General features: G+C 38.7%; 1 protein-coding gene across 2 annotated transcripts in view; it reads right to left on the bottom strand.

Annotated features, from left to right (window-relative positions):
- The window catches only part of C13H9orf85 (chromosome 13 C9orf85 homolog), a 72089-nt gene that overhangs the window by 13673 nt on the left and 33731 nt on the right, over positions 1-24685 (bottom strand). Inside the window, exon 2 of one of the 2 annotated variants that reach the window (XM_021694425.1) lies at positions 21422-21528. The exons of the other annotated variant lie outside the window; for it this stretch is intronic. Coding sequence (XP_021550100.1) covers positions 21422-21528 — 107 coding nt within the window. The remainder of the gene's footprint in view (positions 1-21421; positions 21529-24685) is intronic. 2 annotated transcript variants of the gene reach the window in all.

Genomic DNA, 24685 nt, shown 5'->3' with positions numbered 1-24685 from the left:
ATGTTGAGTTAAAAGCAATCAAAACCCAGCAGATTCAGGAAAAGCCCTTTACTTCCCACACAATTGCATGCTTACACCAGGAAGACAGCTATTAATAGAGATGCCATTTTACCTAGATATTTACCTACATAAAACGGCAACCTTTGTTTTCCAAACATCTTCTCTCACCTTCCTGATAATGGTCTTTCTCCCCTTTGCATCCTCAGACCCCTACCCCTCTCCTTAGCTCACATAAATCATGTTACCTATCTTTGGAATTTCCATGTCTCTGTAGATTCCCTGTGTATGCTATTAAATTTGACTTTCTCCTGTTAATCTGTCTCATGTCCATTTGATTCTTAGTTCAGCTAGCAGAACTTTGAAGGGCAGAGGAAATTCTTCCTCCCCAACAAAAGTCATGATTAAGGGGCACCTGGGTGGCTCAGTTGGTTAAGCGTCTGCCTTGGTCTCAGGTCATGATCTCAGGGTCCTGGGATCAAGTCCCGCATCGGGCTCCCTGCTCTGCAGGAAGCCTGCTTCTCCCCCTCCCACTCCCCGTGCTTGTGTTTCCTCTCTCGCTGTGTCTCTCTCTGTCAAATAAATAAATAAAATCTTTAAAAAAAAAAAGTCACTATTAAGAGGATAAAAAAAATATGTCAGAGGTTGGCAGAAAATATTTGCGAAACAGATATCTGATAAAAGATTTGTACCCACAATATATAAAGAACTTTCAAAACCCAGTAATAAGTAAACAAAACAATAAAACCATGAGCTACAATATATAAAAAAGACTTCACTAAAGAAGAAACAGAGATACAAAATGAGCACGTGAAAAGATGTTTAGCATCACTGGTCATCAAACAAATGCAAATTAAAATCATAATGAGATATAGCTACTCAGTTATGGCTAAAACAGGACACAATAGGGGCACCTGGGTGGTTCACCTGGTTAAGCATCTGACTTTGGCTCACGTTATGGTCCCAGGGTCCTGGGATTGAGCCCCATGTTGGGCTCTGTGCTGAGCGGAGAGTCCACTTTGTCCTCTCCCTCTGCCTCTGCCCCTCCTCCTGCTCATGCCCTCTCTCTCTCAAAAAAGTAAAATCTTTAAAAATAAATTAAAAAGTAATTAGATAAAATAAAACAGGACAAGACAAAACAAAAAATCCTAAGTGTTGATGAGGACACAGAACATCTGGAACTCTCATACTGCCGGTAAGAATGCAAACGGTACAGCCAATTTGGAAAACAGTTTGATACTTTCTTATAAATATAACCCTAACATACAACCCAACAATCTCAGCGCTACACATTTACTCAAGAGAAATAAAGACCTATTCACATAAAACCCTGTACATGAATACATATGGCAGCATAATTCATAATCACCAAAAACTAGTGAAACCTAAGTATCCATCAGCTGGTGAGTGAACAATCAGTAGTCCATCTTTCCTGAACTACTCACCCACACAACAATATGGATGAATCTCAAATCTACTATGTTAAGTTAAAGAAGACAGCCTCAAAAGACTATATACTATATGATTGTATATATATGACATTCTGGAACAGGTAAAAGTATAGGGAACGGAAATAGATCAGTGTTTCCTAGAGACTGGGAGTGTGGGTGTGATGAAAGATAGAAGCAGAAAGATGTTCACCTTTAGCCCAGAAGGCTGACCTATAATAGCATAGTTCCAATGAGGATCAAATACAGCTAGTTGCTAAATTCTTAAAGGGTCTCATGACTGCCTGTATATCTCACTGATAATTAATATCAAACTGAATAATAAATACCAGAGAAATCTTGCAAAAGTAGTTTTATAAGTAGGAATTCAAAGAAACACTTATGATGTAACATTCTCGGCATGTCCCCTCCCCTTAGAGCACTAAGTGTATAACCAGCACCTTCATACAGCAGAAGTGCAGTTCTTTCTGCTCACAGGTCCTGTCCCCGTAATACTTAAGTTTACTAAACTGCACCATATAACGTCTCAAAAATTCTTTCTTGGTCGTTGTGCTCAACGATGACACAACATTTTTGGTGGCCCTGGACAGGGATTATGGAGTGAATCCAAGAACCTCAATGCGATTTGGTAAGTCTCTTATTCCCCCAGTGTCTACTTCTTACTTGCTCTTTTCCGGAGATGTCCTGAATAGTACGACCCTTCAGAACATGTCTTGTCAGAGTGCTCAGGAAAGAACCTCTTGCCTATGGCTATACTATAGGGAAGGACAAACTCCTGCTACCTGGCTGGATACTAGTACCTTGACCCTAACATTGCTGGGCTCAGGAATCAGGCTCTCACTGTTTTACCTATTCTATTAAAACTTGTATTCTTCTTGGGCATGGGGTGGCCATACGTGTCATAAGGACAGCCGCCAATCTCAGGACTCCCATGTAAGGTCTCTTCCTAAATAACCTGCTATGATCCCTCAGTGAGCATAAAATCCAAGATACATCTGACGCTGTGCTTCCCAAAAGTGACCATTCAGAACTTCCACCCACCCCCATGTTCTCTCTCTCCCTAAAATAAATAAATAACCCAGTTAGAGTCCTCATGCAATGGGGGACCTCTCTCTTGGAACTGGATCATGGATAAAGCTCGTAAGAAAGTTGCCCAGGGGATGCCTGGGTGGCTCAGTTGTTGAGAGTCTGCCTTCGGCTCAGGTCACGATACCAGGGTCCTGGGATGGAGCCCCACATCAGGCTCCCTGCTCCGCAGGAAGCCTGCTTCTCCCTCTCCCACTCCCCCTGCTTGTGTTCCCTCTCTCGCTGTGTCTCTCTCTGTCAAATAAATAAAAATCTTTAAAAAAAAAAAAAAAAGAAAGTTGCCCAGACCAGATGAGTTCCATACTTTTGTTTTTTTCATGTCTCTCATTTGTCCCGACCAATGGGCTGTTTGGTGCTCTTGGTCCAGCTCTCAGATTGAAAGTACTTCTAGATTAGATATATGACACTTAATACGAAATAAAATAGCTGCCCCTTCTTAACAAAAGCCAGGATCGGCGCCCCTGGGTGCCTCAGCCACTTAAGCATCTGCCTTCAGCTCAGGTCATGATCCCAGGGTCCTGGGATCGAGCCCCGCATCGGGCTCCCTGCTCAGTGGGGAGCCTGCTTCTCCCTCTCCTTCTGCTGCTCCCCCTGCTTGTGCTCTCCCTCTCTCTGTCAAATAAATAAATAAAATCTTTGGAAGAAAGGAGGGAAGGAAGGATGGAAGGAAGGAAGGAAGGAAGGAAGGAAGGAAGGAAGGAAGGAAGGAGGGAGAGAGAGACAAAGAAAGAGAGAGAAAGAAAGAAAGAAAGAAGGAAGGAAGGAAGAAAGAAAGAAAGAAGGAAGGAAGGAAGGAAAGGAAGGAAGGAAGGGAGGGAGGGAGGAAGGAAGAAAAAAAGGAAGAAAAGGAAAGCTGTAGAAGGTTTGTGAAGAGAAATCTTTGGAAAAGAATTTTATGTGTGGTCAGGACTAAGGTTAAAATGAACGAATTTTAAAAGTTGATTGAATTTTGGGGCACCTGGGTGGCTCAGTCGTTAAGCGTCTGCCTTCAGCTCAGGTCATGATCCCAGGGTCCTGGGATCGAGCCCCGCATCGGGCTCCCTGCTCAGAGGGAAGCCTGCTTCTTCCCCCCTCCCACTCCCTCTGCTTGTGTTCCCTCTCTCGCTGTGTCTCTCTCTGTCAAATAAATAAATAAAATCTTTAAAAAAAACTAAAACTGGATTTGCTTGACAGATGAATTAGTCCTGATTTGGCTATCCCTGGAAATAAGGGTAAATTTAGAGAGAAAATTTATGTTTCAATAATGCATCCTTACGATATCCATAGATTCTAGTTTTGATTAATTGTCTTTAAATTGTTGTTTGGGGCATCTGGGTGGCTCAGCCGGTTGAGTGTCAAACTCGATTTCAGCTCAGGTCCTAAGATCGAGGGCTGCCTCGAGTTCATCATTCAGCAGGGAGTCATTCAGCAGGGAGTCTGCTTCTCTTTCTCCCCCTCTCCCTCTGCTCCTTCTACCCACCCCCATGTTCTCTCTCTCTCTCAAATAAATAAATCTTTAAAAAAATTAAAAAATAAATGTTTGTTGTTTGCCTAAGCTAGACAACTTGAAGTATACTTCAGAGAAAATGCCATAATAACTCATATATAGACAATCTTCCTGCATGTTACTCTATGGGGATAATTAAAGGGACCCCAGGGCATATGATTAAACAGCTGGACAATGGGATGGACTCTCCAATAATTGTATAACTCAGCTGTCACCTTGACCAATTCTATGTGGCTAGGATAACAAAACTGCTCCTTAAAAGTGAAAGCGTACCCCACTCCTTGGGGTTAACTATGAACTTGTGCAGATAATGGATGGCCCCACCTTCCTTATAACTGGATTGGAAAATGCACTGGGGGGGGTGCCCTTCTCTCCCAGGACAAGTCATCTCCCACTTGCCCACAATTCCTCATAATTAGGATACTGTTAAGGCTAGACATGAGGCAAGGAAGGCTTCTTCATGGTTTTATCCCTTAGTCTTATTTGTTCTGGGAGCCACCACTATCGATGTAAAAATTACAAACAGAGGTTTAGCCAAGCATACAGCGGCCACCTTTAACCAAACACAACACAAAGTCACCCATAAATTAGAAAAGCGGCCCTCCAAAACTTAATGGCCCTTGATATCCTGACTACAAGTCAAAGAGGAAGTTATTATGCTAATATTGAGACTAAATGTTGTATATACATCCCAGATGACTCTGCTAACATATCCAAAGTTTTAGCAGACACACACACACGCAAATGAAGGCAGTGTCTGACTCCTAGTTTGTTTGTTTGTTTGTTTGTTTTAAGATTTTATTTATTTATTTGAGAGAGAGAATGAGAGACAGAGAGCATGAGAAGGAGGAAGGTCAGAGGGAGAAGCAGACTCCCTGCTGAGCAGGGAGCCTGATGCGGGACTCGATCCCGGGACTCCAGGATCATGACCTGAGCCGAAGGCAGTCACTCAACCAACTGAGCCACCCAGGCGCCCTGACTCCTAGTTTTATCAATGATTGGTTACATTTTTGGTTGGGAGGGGGACTATGGGCTACCTTAAAGGGCCTTCTTATCACACTTCTTTTTTTAAAGAACTGAAAGCAGAAATCTTGCAAAAGTAGCTTTACAAGTAGAAATTCAAAGACGACATTTGTGATCTAATACTCCCTGCGCATCCCCTCCCTCCTGAGCACTAAGTGTATAACCACCAGCTTCATAGAGCAAAAGTGCAGTTCTTTCTGCCCACGGGTCCCATCCCCATGCTACTTAAATAAACCTATTAAGTTGCACCATACAACGTCTCAAGAATTCTTTCTTGGCCATTGCATTCGATGACCCCGCAACAGGTGGAGTCACTACGAAGTTTTGGGTTAACAGAACTGTCCTATATCTTAATTGTGGTATTAGTCTCACAACTGTATTCATTTCTCAAAACTTACAAAACTCTTGTTAAAAACATGAAGGCAGGCCCAAAATGGAATTACTTATGCTAAGCCCCAAGTCACCAAACCATTTCTCTGCCAGAAATGGAATCCTACACCAGTCAATCAGGCATCTCCTAATCAGCACGAGTTAGGTGATCTGCCTAACAGAGCCCTGTCAGCCCCTAGAGGAAAGCTGCCTGCAGTAACCAGCCAGCTTTTCTGTCTAGTATCATTTCCTTGTTCCCACTCCCTTATGCCTATAAGTGTCTTTCATTTCGCATACCTCCTTGGAGCTCCTTTCTGTCTGCTAGACAGTATGGGCTGATTCATGAATGAATGAATGAATAAAGCTAATAATATCATTATAATTTACTCAGTTGAATTTTGTTTCTTAAAAGGATGAATTTTACTGCATATAAATCATATCTTCAAGAGACCTGACAAAATCTAAGTTAGAATTTAAAAAAAAATAACTCAAAAAAACCTCTCTGATATACAATCTAAGTGAAAATAATTCTTAAAAATTTCTTATTAAATTATCTGGTATGTTTATATTTTGGATTTCTAAAAAGCTTTACTTAATTACTCTGCAGTAAAAACAGATTTTTAAAATGTATACCATTAGAACATACACAGATAAAGTTCTAACAATCCATATGGATTAGGAGAAGTTTCAGGTTTTCTTTTGGTTTCAAATTTTTAAAAGCTTTAAAATAATTTTAAAGAAAGTCTGTCTTTGTTAGGTTCATCAAAGGCTTCAAGCAAATTAGAATGTTCTCATTTCTGTGAATGTGTTGTTTAATACCAGGGAGTCCTGGGGTAAACCAATCCTTAAGAATTCGAATTGCTAATTCAGGGATAAAACTGTATTTACAGAACTGTTAATGTTAAAATTTACATGTAAAATAGGCTTAAAAATGGGATATCCTGTTTTGGAATCTGAAGTTAAAAGATCCCAGAGTCTACATTCTTTAGCCCACTGAGTCCCCAAAACAGTGACTCTTAACACTGACTCCAACACCTGCATGGCTTATTAAAATGCAGATATCTGGATTACTGTCATTATTTACATACTCATAATCTTGGGGATGGGTCCCAAGAATCTGTTAAAGTCTTCAAGAAATTCTTATGCACATTACCACTTGAGACTCCTGACCAGATCAAAGTATTACTGCCTAAATATGGGGGTTTTCCAGTGTTCCTATTGCTGGGTGAGACAGTAATGGCCAATTCAAAGAAGAGAAGGAATTCTATTGCTGAAATCAATTATCCTCTTTTCAAATTTAAGTTTCACTCTGAAAAACAGCCAGGTTTTATTAGGCTGGCAGCTCTGTGAATATAAATATACCTATCTCTTAAGGAGACACACACATTTTAAAATATTTCCTTTTCATAAATGTGAAATACGTTTGTGAAAATGTAATATAAATTTATACACTTACACTTAACAAGCTTCCAGTTTCCCTTGCAGATAAATAAGACCTTTGTGTGCCTTCTCTTTCAAATCTCTTAATTCAGTAGTAGAATGAAACAAGGTCTGAAAGTAATTGAATTTCTGCATTTTTTTTTTCACCTCAAGACTCAAAGAATCTTGATCTTAAGAACTGAATGGTTTAGAAATTTTTAAAAAATTAAAAAAAAATAGATATTATTTTAATGGTAAGAGACACACTTTCCAAGTTGTCATAAAATTTGTCAAATATCTTGAAACACCTTTTAGAGTGGCTAAAAATTATTTAATCACTCAAGTGGTTTTTTTCTTATAAAATACACAATAAAGAAAAACTTTAAATTCACCTAAATATAAATTTTACCTATTTTACCTTGAAAATGGCTATATTTTGAATATTTTAAGTCCAACACTCAATGAACTTCAGAGATGTTAAAATAATCATGGTTTTGCCTTCTTTTTACTTCTCCATGAAATATAATTCCCAGAAACAAACAATCTTGACCATGCATAAACCAAAACTAATCATTTCAGTGGAAACCATGGCCAAATAAAAACACAGGTCACTCCTATTAACCATGTTTACTGACAAAGGAGGCAGTAGTACACTTTTTAAAAGATGATATCAATGGACCACTGTAAATACCAGCAAATATTATTTTGAAAATAGCACTGACACAGGAAACCCAGATTCTAGCGCAGCTTTGACATGCTCTTATCATATAATCTTTGAAAGTCACTTTCTTTGAGTCTCATTCTTCATAATGAGTACTAACAGTGCTGGCATCTTAGCATGAACAAAGACAGGGGCACCAAATTGTACTAGTAATCACTGTGTTTGTCACCTCCAAAAACTCAGTTAAAAAAGAAAAAGAAAAACTCACAGACTTTCTAACAACATTTTGTGATATTAACATACTTTTATATTGTATAATAAAACATATCAACATTTAGAAGATCAGTATAACTCACTGAACTAATATTTTCCAAATGAGCCAATGTATGTTACAAAATCATGCATGGGTATGGGCCACCAGTCTGGCTCATTGAGTAGAGCATGCAACTCTTTTTTTTTTTAAGATTTTATTCATTTATTTGACAGAGAGAGAGACAGCTAGAGAGAGAACACAAGCAGGGGGAGTGGCAGAGGGAGAACCAGGCTCCTGGCCGAGCAGGGAGCTCGATGCCGGGCTTGACCCCAGGACCCTGGGATCATGACCTGAGCCGAAGGCAGACGCTTAACGACTGAGCCACCCAGGCGCCCCGAGCATGCAACTCTTGATAGTATTTCTACAGTTACCTGGGAAAAGCTATTAAAATTTATTTTACTCCTTTCAAAATTTATTCTTTCCTTTTTCTTCTACTAGCCAGACACTAAAGAAATTTGTAAAAATTTGTAATTTTTAAGAGTTACAAAGGGGATAAATAAAATCTTTTAAAGGGGGGGGGGCAGCGCCTCGGTGGCTCAGTCATTAAGCGTCTGCCTTCGGCTCAGGTCATGATCCCAGGGTCCTGGGATCGAGCCCCACATCAGGCTCCCTGCTCTGTGGGAACCCTGCTTCTCCCTCTCCCACTCCCCCTGCTTGTGTTCCCTCTCTCGCTGTGTCTCTGTCTGTCAAATAAATAAAATCTTTAAAAAAAAAAAAAAAGTTACAAAGCGGTCCTGAAACAAAAGGTTTCAGAACCACTGATCTAGACAATAAATACCAAGGGAAAAAGAACTGATCTTATCTTTCTAGTACTTGCTACAAGTAAAAGGCTTATTTTACTCTGCCACAACTTCGCTAGCAAGTCTTTTTTTTTTTTTTTCACTAGCAAGTCTTCATTTCCTGGTTCAATTATTACACTTTAACCTTTATCATAATTCAGCTCCACTTGTAATACTCGTAATATGGGATGACTAGGTCCTTTCGTAAACAATGAATTATGGTACTCCACCCTTGGTGTACAAATAGTAGAAACTCAACATTGACAGAGTTCCATAAAGTCACACTTCTGCAGTAACTCTAAGTAATCTGCTAACACGGAAAGAGTCTGAAACCATACTAAGTAATCATATCATATGCTACTTAGAAAATGCTTTTAAGGAAACAGTATCTCTAAAGTCCAAGAATTTTGAGTACAAAAAGCTACAATTCACTTCCTTGTGTCCCTAAATGTGTTTAAAAGTAAGTGGAGAGATTGTACTACCTCTTCTCACCACAGATTTTATTAGAACAATTCTTTTTTTTTTTTTTTAAAGATTTTATTTATTTATTCGACAGAGAGAGACACAGCGAGAGAGGGAACACAAGCAGGGGAGTGGGAAAGGGAGAAGCAGGCTCCCCGCAGAGCAGGGAGCCCAATGCGGCACTCGATCCCAGGACCTGGGATCATGACCTGAGCTGAAGGCAGTCGTTTAACCAACTGAGCCACCCAGGCGCCCCTAGAACAATTCTTAAAAGAGTACAAAATATTCACCTTTGACCAAGAGTAATTTAGAAAAAAAAGAGAAAATGTAAATTATTGCACTTTAGGGCAGGCAATTTTAAATCAAAGCTTGCTGTATCAATCAATATTAATGTCAAAAAGTAAGTTTCATGCACAGGTGAACAACGGATGACAGTAATGAAAACTTTCCACTTTTACATTTAAATATTAAGGACCAAGTTTCCGGGCAAGAATAAAGCCAGGGTTTCCAGTCACCACACACTTCAATATCACATGAAGAGCAACCTGTGAGCAAAACTCCATTCTAGGACATTTTAATACTCCTGGAATGAGGTTACACAACTCTCCTATCACTGATTAACCATTAGAGTCTCAACCTATTATAAGAAATGCTGGGCCTGAAGAATATAACCAAAGAGGCCAAACTATATAGTTTATTGTCAGACACTGATAACATGGAGGGATTAATAACACTGTAGTATATAAAAATGTTTACTTTTTTAAAAATGTTTATTTTTATTTTTTTAAGTAAACTCTACCCCAAGGTGGGCCTTAAACCCTGAAATTAGAGTTGTATGCTCTATCAACTGAGCCCCAGGCAGGCACCCTTACTTTTGTTTTGTTTGGGGTTTTTTTTGTTTGTTTGTTTGTTTGTTTGTTTGTTTTTAGTAATCTCTATGCCCAACATGGGGCTCCAACTCACAACCCTGAGATCAAGTCACATACTATACCGACTGAGCCAGCCAGGCACCCCGGAACAAATGACAATCTGTGGAACTCAGACAATACATATAGAGACACCACGAGATCATCCACATTATCTATCAAAGGGAACATGGGGTCCTTGTTCATTTTCCCTTCATTCCCTGGTGACTGCCTCATAGGGTATCCTGCAAACATTGTGTACAGCACTCTTTTACCTTTAGTTTATATCTTTTCTAGATCTCTCTCTCCTGTTTTCATTTTATTAGTCCTCTGCAGTCTCATCTTGTACTCTATGGGTCTCTTTCATCTTCTACTTATACCTGGCACTTCTCAGAGTCTGCCCAAGAATTATTTGTGGGCTTATGTCTCCTAATAGATTGTAAACTCCTTGGTGTTGGAGATTCATTTTGGTATCTTCTATAACATATAGCACAGTGTCTTATATGATGAAGATGCTATCTGAAACAACCGCAAACATAGAATTTGAATTTGCCACATCAAATTCAAATTCTATGTGGCAAATTCTATGTGACAGATACTTTCCACCCATGACAAATATAGTCTCTTATAAAAGAAAAATATTCATTTAGTGAAAGGTAAAAGTAAAGATAAGCTGAAATAAGGATATCTTTAAGGTAAAATTCATTAACAAACTATTCCTTTAATCTGTGAAGTGTTCTTCAGTAACTTAAAGTAGGAAAAATGGATTATGATGTCACTTTTTGATTTTTCATTTGTGCTAATTGATTTCATGACTTTTTGGAGTATTAGTACCAGGGCACATGCCCTGGGTGGCTCAGTTGGTTAAGCTGCTGCCTCCAGCTCAGGTCATGATCCCAAGGTCCTCAGATCAGGTACTGAGATCAAGCCCCGAGTCAGGCTTCCTGCTCAGTGGAGAGCCTGCTTCTCCCTCTCCCTCTGCCCTCCCTCCACCCCTCTCATGCTCTCTCTCTCTCTCCATCTCAAATAAATAAATAAAATCTTAAAAAAAAAAAAAAGTATTAGTACTTATTTTAGCTTAGAGTTTGTTAATGTCTTTACTGATGGGGTATAATAATAGTTTTTACTTAGAACCAGCTTATTTGTGATTTATAATACCTAATATTCAGTTAATTATTAATATAATGTTAAACTTAATTTCCATTTTAAAAGAAATAGTTAAATTACTAATGACTTAATAGTTATTTTGGATAATGGTTTTACTATTTTTTGTTGATAGCAAAAATTATTTGAAATGTTTTTGAAACTATAATTGCTGGGCACCTGGGTTGCTCAGTTGGTTAAAAGTCTGACTTCAGGGACGCCTGGGTGGTTCAGTTGGTTAAGTGTCTACCTTCGGCTCAGGTCATAATCCTGGAGTCCTGGGATTGAGCCTCACATCTGGCTCCCTGCTCAGCAGGGAGTCTGCTTCTCCTGCTGCCCCTCACCTCATTTGTGCTCTCTCTCTCTCTCAAATAAATAAAATCTTAAAAAATATATATATATATATATGTAATTGCTATGTTTTATTTTCTTGGTGATTCTCAGTAACATTATTAAAATATCATAAATATTTAAAAATAAAATAACTGCAAACAAATGTTTGCAAAGATATCGAGAAAGTGGAACCCCTGTGTACTGTTGGTATGATTATTAAAATGGTGCCATCACTATTAAAAAAGCTATGAAGGTTCCTAAAATAATTAAAAACAGAACTACCATATGATCCAGCAATTCCACTTCTGGGTATATATGCCAAAAAATTGAAAGCAGAGTCTTGAGGAAATATTTGCACACTGCTCAAAGCAGTATTCACAATAGCCAAGAGGTAGAAGCAACCTAAGTGTCCGTCAACAGATGAGTGAAAACCAAAATGCAGTGTATATGTCTGTGTGTATATATACTCAATGGAATATTACTCAACCTTAAAAGGGAAGGAAACCCTGTCACATGCTGTAACAACACTGAGTCTTGAGAACATTACGCTAAGTGAAATGAGCCAGTCACAAAAGGACAAATACTGTTATGATTCCATTTATATGAGGTATTTAAAGTAGTAAAGTTCAGGGGTGCCTGGGTGGTTCAGTCAGTCAGCTCTTGATCTCAGCTCAGGTCTTGATCTCAGGGTCATGAGTTCAAGCCCCGCGTTGGAGCCCAGCATGGAGCCTACTTTAAAAAAATAAAAAATAAAGTAGCCAAATTCATAGCGACGGAAAGTAGAATGGTAGCTACCAAGAGCTAATGGAGCAGGGAAAGGGGAGTTCCTGCTTAATAGGTATAGAGTTCAAACTTGCAAGATGACAAAGTTTTGGAGATCCGTTGCACAACAATGTGAATATACTTAACACTACTGAACGGTACACTTACAAATGGTTAAAATGGTAAATTTTATGTTATTTGTTTTACTTCCCCCCAAAAATAGAAAGATAATTTTAAAAAGACAGGGTGGCTCTATAAAAGATTATCTTGGGGCACCTGGGTGGCTCAGTTGTTAAGCATCTGCCTTCAGCTCAGGTCATGATCCCAGAGCCCTGGGATCAAGCCCCGCATTGGGCTCCCGGCTCCGTGGGAAGCCTGCTTCTCCCTCTCCCACTCCCCCTGCTTGTGTTCTGTCAATTAATAAATAAAATCTTTAAAAAAAAAAAAAAAAGATTATCTTGAGGGTCTTAGTTTGGCTAATTTGCTTAGAACAAAGTTCTGTAGTAAAGAAGGAGCAAGCATATGGTTAGCGAAGCAAGCCAGATAGGGTGGCATGGCCTGCTTAGGAGCATCTCAACCTCCTCTATCTCATTTTCTCCCAAAAAGTCTTTTTGTTTTCTCCCACAGTTTAAAGAACTCATCCCCACTCCCACTCTCTCACACACTATAGCAGACATACAAAAGCAAACTTCCCGGGGACAAAATTCCACTTAGCCTCCTACTGCTGGAGACCCAACTCTTCCTGATAGGAGCCCTTGAAACATTTATAGGAAATAAGCCTTTTTCAAAATACTAGTTTACTCAAACTCTGGACCAAGGAACGTATCTGAGTTGAGGTGAGACAGAGGAGAGTTTATTTAATGCAACGAAGTATGAAGAGATAAAGGCTTCTGTGGGGCAATAAATTTTTAAAATTATCAGTTAGAATGTGCTAAATACCTACATATGAGAACCAGGGGTAGTGATTTCCATTTAAAAGCAAACAGTGTTTTAGGCATTAAGCACCTACATGTCCTGAAACTGTTAGGCCAGACATCCGTAGACCAATGCTGACTGTAAGGCATGTGACAGCAGTTCTTGCCTTTCCTCACTTAAAATATTTTTTAGAATGAAATCTACTTTTAAAAGATCATATTTTTAAGTAATCTCTACATCCAACGTGCGGCTCAAACTCACAACCCTGAGATCAAGAGTTGCGAGCTCCACCAACCACCAACCGAGCCCCAACGAAATCTACTTTTAATCAACATTCTTCTCGTAGCATTTAAGGTCTATGCTCCCTTCTCCCCAACCAGGGCAGTTCTGTTTGGGCCTATTGTATTCAGTGGATCCCTGGGTAAGCTTTTGTTTTATTCAAGAATTCTATAGCTGAGGGGCGCCTGGCTGGCTCATTCTGTAGAGCCTGTAACTCCTGATCTCCAGGTGGTGAGTTCCAACACTCACACTCACGAACTCATTAAAAAATTCTCACTCACAGAGCTTATTAAAAAAAAAAAAAGAATTCTGCAGCTGAAAAGATTGAAAACCACTGGACTAAGATATATGTTAAGTTTCAGGGGCGCTTGCTTGGCCCTGTGAGTACCCACATATTTTGCATACAGCAAGGATTCTCAACCAAGACACTACCAACATGTTAGGCTGGATAGGTCTTTGATGTGAGGGCTGTCTGTGCACTGTAGGATGTTTTGCAGCACCTGGCCTTTACCCACTATATGCCAGTAGCATCCCTCCCAAATTCTCCAATCAAGACCATCAAAATGGTCTCCAGACACTGCCAAGTATTCCCTGGGGGGCAAAATCCTCCCCTCCCAGTTGAGAACTGCTAATGCAGAGGATGTATAGGCCCACTTCTAAGCTCAGACCCCAATCTGTTTGTGGTCTGTTGCTGTTTTATATCAGCTTCTCCTTTCTCTTCTACTACTATGGTGATGTTAAACATAAGCTAACACTATGTTCTTGGTAAATTCTTTTTTATGAGTAGGAAGAGAAAAGAAGCAGGCTAGAGATCCTAACACAAATATGGGTATTTGCCTATAGCACTTCTAAATTCACAGCTGAAAAAGGTTGCTTGGTTACTTGAAATACAAGGTATAAGAAGTTTCTAGGTACTAGCTTAGGCATTTCAATGCCTGAACGTAAAATCTATTTGTCTGGACATGTGTATTAAAAAAAAAATGGGGCGCCTGGCTGGTTCAGTTGGTAGAGCATGTAACTCTTGTTCCCAGGGTCCTAAATTCAAGCCCCACATTGGGCATAGAGCTTACTTTGATTGATTGATTGACTGATTGATTGATTAGCGGGGCTATATATATGGTACTCAAGGTGGATAACTTTCATCAACAAGATGGGTGACTATAAAAATTAATATACCATTAGGCTCAGATAAAGGGAACAAAAAGACTTTTTGAATGAATAATACAATAGTGAGAAATCACTGTAGGAAGACAAGAAAACATGGCTTTGGAATGGGATCAATTTGCATTTGAATCTTAACTCCATCTGCTTTACTTTCCGATCTTGGCTAAAATATGTAATCCGTTGGAGCCCAGAAAAAAGGGGGGGGGAAGCCCCCTTTATTTTTAGTCTTGCATTGCTTGAGGAAGGAGATAATCTCTTAACTATCTGCATTTCCTGTCCAGCTGGAAAATAATGTCGACAAATGAATTTTAAGTAAAAAATGTCAGGACTCCGGGCGCCTGGGTGGCTCAGTTGGTTAGGTGACTGCCTTCGGCTCAGGTCATGATCCTGGAGTCCCGGGATCGAGTCCCGCATCGGGCTCCCTGCTCGGCAGGGAGTCTGCTTCTCCCTCTGACCCTCCCCCCTCTCATGCTCTCTATCTCATTCTCTCTCTCAAATAAATAAATAAAATCTTTAAAAAAAATAAAAAATAAAATGTCAGGACTCCCTTCTTCTTTAAGAGCTACACAAATCATTTAGTATTTATAAGATCTCTCGCTCTTCCAATAATTCAGCTCCACGCTCAAGGTTATTTACAGGATTCCTGAATGACTTGGGACTGACCAAGCATAGTAATGAATGCTTTTAATTTATCTTTGGGTTTCTTTTTTTTTTTTTTTTTTTTTTTTAAAGATTTTTTTTTTTTTTTCATTTGAGAGAGCGAGAATGAGAGAAAGAGAGAGCACATGAGAGGGTGGAGGGTCAGAGGGAGAAGCAGACTCCCTGCTGAGCAGGGAGCCCGATGCGGGACTCGATCCCGGGACTCCAGGATCATGACCTGAGCCGAAGGCAGTCGCTTAACCAACTGAGCCACCCAGGTGCCCCATCTTTGGGTTTCTTTTTCAAAAGTCAAAACCAGGGCCCTTGAAAAATGAGGTTTTATACAAAAAGATTTAGACTCATTCTGATCTACAATTCTTACATATATAAGTAATTTTTAAGTCTAATAATGATTAAATTAGACCATTAAGGTACCCAGGAGATGTTGGTGGCACCACAGCAGCCCTGCAACCAGGGATTAGCAGGGACGCCCCTTGAAATCAAAAGACATAAGCCAAAATGACTGGGAATCCTACTACAGACTAGCCTGACCTCTGATTAAGTGGCAGGGCATAAAACAAGCTGGTGGCTCATCTCAGCTCTTTTACAGAGAAGAGAAGCTGTGAAAAGCTGGGCATTATCTTTACAAGCCTTTCACTTTATTTCTATAAAGATCTGATGATTGGAGTATTCGAAGATATTTAAAACTACCTGATATCCAAGGGTGGTACCAGGATCACACTGTTTACATAGCACTAATGGATGACCTGCCTTTTTACCCCTTCCCTCTCACGACCATCATCCCATCCCCCTCTAGCAAATACATAGTTTTCAGCTCTTCCAGCTCCAGTTAGGACATCTTTTCCAAAAAGTCTCTGGGCATGGTCCAGGGTTGTTTTCAGTACTGGGGAGAAAGTATTATAAAGAAAATAATTATAAATATCCTGTAGCATGTCACCTCACCGAAAAGGAAACATGAAACATTTTCTGCCAAGTACAAACACGATACAATTTTTGCTTCCATGGTCAAAACAGACAACATGGAAGGGTTTAGATGTCTAATTCTTTTTTTGGGTCTAACATTTGGGATTAAATCGCAGGGGCAATGGAAATTTGCTAATCATCTGTGGTTTTGATGATTACAAGCCTAACAAATAAGATAAAAGAGCTTCAATTTTCCCAATATTCAGAATATTACTTCATTCCAAAAGAAATGTCACCTATAAATAGCCCTTCCTCCTCTTACATTTTATGTTCTGTTGAACTTTTCCTTATGTACATCATTTGGCTACATAATCTGTGGCAAGAGACAGCTAGACAAGTAAAATAATACTCAACATTTTAATCAATGACAATATTCATGGTGTCAAAGAAAACTTCTCATACAAATCCTGACAAAGGACAAATTTAACTTCTAAGCAAGATTAGCTTGAGTAAAACATTCAAAGTTTCTGAAAAAGTTATGTTACCATCAGCATCTTTCATCAATGCACTTAAATCCCTTACAATGTTAGTAACGGATTAATATGCAAAGAATGCAACGTGGATATAGGTGAGTTTTACTTTCTGTGACACTCCCAATCCTGGATTAGACTTTGAAAGCTAAGGCTTTACAATATGCCTAATGTGCCATGTGTTCAGTGTAATTTGAAATTCATGATATTCTAGGCCAGGCAGGTGATGTCCTCAGTAACATGTTCAGACCTTGGTTTAACTAGCAGTTTTCCTTTCACCACGACCAAGTGGGATTTATTCCTGGGCTGCAAGGTTGGTTCAACATCCACAAATCAATCAATGTGATACAATACATTAATAAAAGAAAGAACAAGAACTGTATGATCCTCTCAATAGATGCAGAAAAAGCATTTGACAAAGTACAGCATTCTTTCTTTCTTTCTTTTTTTTTTTTTTAATTACAGCATTCTTTCTTGATTAAAACTCTTCACAGTGTAGGGATAGAGGGTACATACCTCAATATCATAAAAGCTATCTATGAAAAACTCACAGCGAATATCATACTCAATGGGGAAAAACTGAGAGCTTTCCCCCTAAGGTCAGGAACGCGGCAGTGATGTCCACTATCACCACTGCTATTCAACATAGTATTGGAAGTCCTAGCCTCAGCAGTCAGACAACAGAAAGAAATAAAAGGCATCCGAATCGGCAAAGAAGAAGTGAAACTCTCACTTTTTGCAGACGATATGATACTTTATGTGGAAAACCCAAAAGACTCCCCCCAAAACTGCCAGAACTCATACAGGAATTTAGGAAAGTGGCAGGATATAAAATCAATGCACAGAAATCAATTGCATTTCTATACACCAACAACAAGACAGAAGAAAGAGAAATTAAGGAGTCAATCCCATTTACAATTGCACCCAAAACCAGAAGATACCTAGGAATAAATCTAACCAAAGAGGCAAAGGATCTGTACTCAGAAAACTATAGAATACTCATGAAAGAAATTGAGGAAGACACAAAGAAATGGAAAAACGTTCCATGCTCATGGACTGGAAGAACAAATATTGTGAAAATGTCTATGTTACCTAGAGCAATCTACACATTTAATGCAATCCCTATCAAAATACCATCAACTTTTTTCAAAGAAATGGAACAAATAATCCTAAAATTTGTATGGAACCAGAAAAGACCCCGCATAGCCAGAGGAATGTTGAAAAAGAAAAGCAAAGCTGGTGGCATCACAATTCCAGACTTCAAGCTATATTACAAAGCTGTAGTCATCAAGACAGTATGGTACTGGCACAAAAACAGACACACAGATCAATGGAACAGAATAGAGAGCCCAGAAATGGACCCTCAACTCTATGGTCAACTCATCTTCGACAAAGCAGGAAAGAATGTCCAATGGAAAAAAGACCGTCTCTTCAACAAATGGTGTTGGGCAAATTGGACAGCCACATGCAGAAGAATGAAACTGGACCATTTCCTTACACCACACACAAAAATAGACTCAAAATGGATGAAAGACCTAAATGTGAGACAGGAATCCATCAAAATCCTAGAGGAGAACACAGCCAGCAACCTCTTCAACCTCGCCGCAGCAACTTCTTCCTAGAAATATCACCAAAGGCAAGGAAAGGAAGGGCAAAAATGAACTATTGGGACTTCATCAAGATAAAAAGCTTTTGCAAAGCAAAGGAAACGGTCAACAAAACCAAAAGACAACTGACAGAATGGGAGAAGATATTTGCAAATGACATATCAGATAAAGGGCCAGTATCCAGTATCTATAAAGAACTTATCAAACTCAACACCCAAAGAACAAAGAATCCAATCAAGAAATGGGTAGACACATGAACAGACATTTCTGCAAAGAAGACATCCAAATGGCCAACAGACACAGGAAAAAGTGCTCAACATAGCTCGGCATCAGGGAAATCCAAATCAAAACCTCAATGAGATACCACCTCACACCAGTCAGAATGGCTAAAATTAACAAGTCAGGAAACGACAGATGTTGGCGGGGATGCAGAGAAAGGGGAACCCCCTACACTGTTGGTGGGAATGCAAGCTGGTGCAGCCACTCTGGAAAACAGTATGGAGGTTCCTCAGAAAGTTGAAAATAGAGCTACCCTATGACCCAGCAATTGCACTACTGGGTATTTACCCCAAAGGTACAAATGTAGTGATCCAAAGGGGTACATGCACCTCGATGTTTATAGCAGCAATGTCCACAATAGCCAAACTATGGAAAGAGCCTAGATGTCCATCAACAGATGAATGGATAAAGAAGATGTGGTATAGGGGCGCCTGAGTGGCTCAGCTGTTAAGCATCTGCCTTCGGCTCAGGTCATGTTCCCAGGATCCTGGGGTCAAGCCCCACATCAGGCTCCCTGCTCCGTAGGAGGCCTGCTTCTCCCTCTCCCACTCCCCCTGCTTGTGTTCCCTCTCTCGCTGTGTCTCTCTCTGTCAAATAAATAAATAAAATCTTAAAAAAAAAAAAAAAAGATGTGGTATATACATAAAATGGAATATTATGCAACCATCAAAAAATGAAATCTTGCCATTTGCAATGACGTGGATGGAACTAAAGGGTATTAGGCTAAGCGAAATAAGTCAACCAGAGAAAGACAAGTATCATATGATCTCACTGATACAATGAATTTGAGAAACGAGACAGAGGATCATAGGGGAAGGGAAGGAAAAATGAAACAAGATGAAACCGGAGAGGGAGACAAACCATAAGAGACTCTTAATCTCAGGAAACAAACTGAGGGTTGCTGGAGTGGTGGGGGGTAGGAGGGATGGGGTGGCTGGGTAATGGACATTGGGGAGGGTAAGTACTATGGCGAGCGCTGTGAATCGTGTAAGACTGATGAATCACAGACCTGTACCTCTGAAACAAATAATACATTATATGTTTAAAATAAAAGAAGATAGCAGGAGGGGAAGAATGAAGGGGGGAAATCAGAGGGGGACACGAACGATGAGAGACTATGGACTCTGAGAAACAAACTGAGGGTTCTAGAGGGGAGGGGGGTGGGGGGGATGGGTTAGCCTGGTGATGGGTATTAAAGAGGGCACGTTCTGCATGGACACTGGGAGTTATATGCAAACAATGAATCATGGAACACTACATCAAAAACTAATGATGTAATGTATGGTGACTAACATAAAATAATAAAATAAAATTTAAAAAATACATTATATGTTAATAAAAAAAATTTTTTTTTAAACCTAGCAGTTTCTTGATCTCTCATGAATAATCATTTGTTCCACATTAGCTTGGGCTTCTTTATTACTAAAGATCTTCCTTTAGGCTTGAATGTCTTGTTATCTGTAATTGGAAATTTGTACAATATTAAGTTTCCTTCATTTTGCACTCATCGTGAGCTATTCTGTGGCTAACCTCATCTGCCTTAGGGTGATGGGGAATAGCAGCTCCTGAGGCTTCATTTCCTTGACCTACCTCAAGTTTCTCAAAGAGCTCTGGGTCACTGTACTACCTAGGTAGTGGCAACATTATCATGAGCTTTCTTGACTCCAAGGACTTCAATGACTCCAAGACAGGACAGAGTTGCTGACCTTTGAGTCTAGGTGTCCACATCCAACCATTCTTTTTTTTTTTTTTAAGAGTTTTTTTAAATTTTTGAATATATTTATTTTGAGTAATTCCTGCACCCAACATGGGGCTTGAACTCATGACCCCGAGATCAAGAGTCCCATGCTCTTCTGACTGAGCCAGCCAGGCACCCAAAGTTATACCAACATTTAGAGAGGAATCGCTTTTTTATTTATTTATTTTTTTTTTAAAGATTTTATTTATTTGACAGAGAGACACAGCGAGAGAGGGAACACAAGCAGAGGGAGTGGGAGAGGGAGAAGCAGGCTTCCCGCTGATCAGGGAGCCCGATGCGGGGCTCGATCCCAGGACCCTGGGATCATGACCTGAGCTGAAGGCAGACGCTTAACGACTGAGCCACCCAGGCGCCCAGGAATCGCTTTTTTACAAAGATTTTTATTTTTTAGGGAGTCTCTACACCCAATACGGGGCTCTAACTCACAACCTCAAGATCAAGATTCGCATTCTCCACCAACTGAGCCAGCCAGGTGCCCCTAGAAAGCTACATATAATATAATAGGCCTATAAACTAAAACTACATGGCTTATACATAGCACAACCAGCTACAGAGAATACAGCAGAAAACACAGTTAATTTGTTCATGGAAATCTAGCCTTGGATAGCACCAACAGTTGCCAAAGTTCCCTACGGCTAATTTGGGCCAGTGAGCATAAAACTCATCAGATTTGTTTAAAAGTATCTTCTTTTGCAAGGAAATGCTAAAGAATATGAAAAAAAGACTGAAAAGGGGCACCTGCGTGGCTCAGTTGGTTAAGCATCTGCCTTCAGCTCAGTCATGATCTTAGGGTCGGGCTTCCTGCTCAGCAGGGAGTCTGCTTCTCCCTCTCCCTCTGCCCCTCCCCCTGCTTGTGCTCTTTGTCTCTCTCACTCACTCTCCCCACCCCCTGCTCTCTCTCTCTCTCTGACACATAAATAAATAAAATCTTTAAAAGAAAATAAAGAATGGGATGGGAAAGGATGAATCCATTTTATAAAGCAGGAATCAGCATGTAAGATGAAATTCTACATGGGAGAATGGGATTTTTTCTCCATCTACCTTAATATTTAGTTGAATGCAATTTTGAGTATCAGGGAATGAAATAATAAACTATCATACATATATTATTGGTAAGATAATTAAGAAACATAACTCACCACTTTTTAGGCTTTGACAATGGTTTATATTTGCTATATTTTACACGCCATTCAAGAACTTCTTTACAGTGCTGACAAACTCCATCATGAAGTTTTGCATTAATTTTCTTAAAAACAAACAGAAAAACAAAGTAAGAATTTCACCTGTGAACCAGCATTGCAAACCCCATGAAAAAGGCACATGAGAAATTTAAGTTTTTTAAAATAATAACCTAAATTTAATCTGCATAACATTTTATGATACACCACGTATTTTTATGTGTATTACTCAAGTTGGTTCTTTACAAAGGCAAAGATTCTTAACTAGGTGTAGCTCAGAATCATCCAAGAAACTTTTTAACCTCTTGGCAGGAATATTTTAGAAAGCCCTTCCCATTGATTCTGATGCGTGCAAATGTTAAAACTCAAATTTGTACAGTTAAGATATCTGCCTTTTACGGTATGTGGGTTATACCTCAATAAAAATGCAATAATAAAGAAGAAAACCTAATGCATATTTTAAGACTACTGTTTCCAACAATTCAAATCTTACCAAATGAGAAATAAGAAAATACACTGAGAAATTATAGTCCTAAACTGTCAGTCTGCAGGGGAGAGCGGAGACCATGACACCTAAGAAAGAAGTGTCAGGGAAAAGCAGCTGGAAGCACAAAGGCATTTAATTCTTCAATTTAATACTTTTCTATTCTCAAGTAAAGAAGAAATGTTTCAGAAAAGTTGCCTTACTAATCTGACTTCTTCAAAACAGAAAATAAATGTGTGCATGGGAATATCTGTGGTGGGAAAGGGCTTTATGGGGGAAAAAACACCCCATATTTATTATGATTTTCTTCTCAGAACGTGTTGGGAAATTAGGAGGATGAAAAAAATTCAAATGTATCATGTGTTCTCCCCAACAGTTTTACACTCTATAACATATTCATGTGATTCAGGACCCAGACTATTTATTTGCACTAAGTACTCTGAGAATTCTCTAACTTACTTTGGCTATGGAAGCCTGGTGTTTGCCTATTGTTGGAATAACGAGTAGAGGACATTTTATGTTTTCTTTGCTTCCTTTGTTTCCTTTTTTAATTTCTCAGGAGGAGAAAGAAAAGGATCACAAAAGATGCAGATTCTTTGGGAGGTTATCAGATGCTAAGTTAAAAGCACGAAGTTTAAAGATCATTGGGAAAGAAAAAAAAAACCAAAACTTTGGAACAGTGCTTTATATTCTTTAAAGTTCTAAAGAAGGTAAAATAATTTGACAAAACATTTACTCATGGAGAAAATATTTCAAGCGTCTTTACAAAAGCCACAAATTAAGCTGTGAATACATTATATTTGATTTTACCACTATGGTGAAAAACATATTGTTACCTAGGAATTGTGTATGGGTATTCCTTTCCCCCTGACCTAGATGGAGAATCCCTGGAAAAATAAATTCCACACGACACTACATTCCTTGCTACTGCTAAATGTTGCCAGAAAGAAGGAAATCTGTGTCCAATACCAAACTCCTCTTCTCATCAAACTTGATACATAGCTATCTCACATAAGACTTGCTAAGAAATACCCAGAACTAAAATTCACATTTCATCATTTGTTCTCACTGCCGTCTGTTGCCTAGAGTATCTTACAAAAAGCATTACTTATATTTTCCTACCTCTAACAGTAATGGAAACAAACAAATGACTTGAACTATGATTACAATATGAATGTGATATGAACTTTCTTAATAGAATATTCTTAGAAGGCAAAACATTTTGTTACTTGCAATTTTATTATATATAACAAACTCTGCTTGTTAACTGGGAAGCATTATTTGGTTTCTTTCTGTTTCTGTATCCAATTTCTGACCAGTTCATCTTGATTTACAAAGCTGCACATAGCTTGGAAACTGGTTTCTTCAGGGTGGATTGGACAATGGAACAAAACAGGTCTTTGTGGAAACTTGTCCTATGAGTGATGTGTGAAACCGTATAAATGGAGATGTTGCAGAAAGTTCACATGACTAACAGGCACTACTACAAAACTGAACTTGATTTTCATGTGTTAAGAAATGAATGAGAGTAAGAATGAAAATGAATGGTACTTTCACTTGAAAAGAGTTGCAAAAAGAAAGAAAATTGTGCACCTTGTCTTACTGTATTTTGGCAAACTAGAAAAAGTGAATTCCAAGTGATGTAAGCAATGAAAGCTAAATCCTAGTTCTAGGAATTATTCTGCCCGGAGCAAAGAAGATGGCAATCTTGCCTTACTCACACCTATGTTTACAACTAACCTTGTTTTTGCAATTAATTTTAGCATAATCTTCCTGGTAGAAAGCATAGGTTATTAAGGTTAAGATTTAAGCATGTCCAAATATAAAATCAAAACTTAGTTTTATAAGTACAAAAAAGCCTTTAAAGATCATTTTGTTTAAGAAGCTACTTTGCAAACCTTTAAAGGGAAAAAACTTCAGAGACAATTCCACTGAACTTAGGAATCTTAGCTAAAGAAGAAAATCTTATTTATAAATTGAACACTTTCTTTTAAGTTAGAATAAACTTAGGGTGTATCAAAAGACACTCTTACTTAATATATATGTAAAGTCTTAGCCATCATTGATTCATACCACATATTTTATAGTAAACGTTGTTATTCCACCTGTAAACATTCTGTTGTCAGACAAGGCATCTTTTAAAATGTAATACAGCAATCTCAAGAAGAAATTAGATGAGGACTTTACCACCCAAGAGGCAAACTGCAAATATAATATCTGTATCAACAGGCTGATACTGAAAAATACTTTATAAAATATAAAGTACCCTTTAACAGAAGGAAGATACTATTATGGGGGAAAGGAATTTGAATACCACTCAAGAACAACTAATAATTTTTCATTAGGATTTTTTTTTTGGTACATATTTCTTTCAGAAATGCTAATGGTAAACAATGGCATATTTTACTTCCCTTCATTAATTGAAAAAAAAAGAATTAAAAAACTAAATTAAAGTCAAGGAAAATGCCAATTCTAACTGCTGCTGAAAATCCATATCCAAGAAATGGCCTTGTTCTTCCCCCTGCATTACCCCTTCCCCCAAAATAAGGTTTTCGAGCTAATATAGCTACAACAGTATTACTCCAGAAAATAGGATTTTTATATCCTATTTATACTTAAAGGTACATATTTTTTGAATTTTCTATTAATATTCCCTTATTCTAAATTTGGTTAGAGGATAAAGGATCTCTAGATTTGGGAGCAAGAACTTACATGATTAATAATAATAACATTAAAAATCT

This window comes from Neomonachus schauinslandi, chromosome 13 (genome assembly GCF_002201575.2).
Source record: "Neomonachus schauinslandi chromosome 13, ASM220157v2, whole genome shotgun sequence".
Lineage (NCBI taxonomy): Eukaryota > Metazoa > Chordata > Mammalia > Carnivora > Phocidae > Neomonachus > Neomonachus schauinslandi.
Note: the sequence above shows the minus strand (reverse complement) of the source record. Positions and strands in the feature narration are given on the sequence as shown.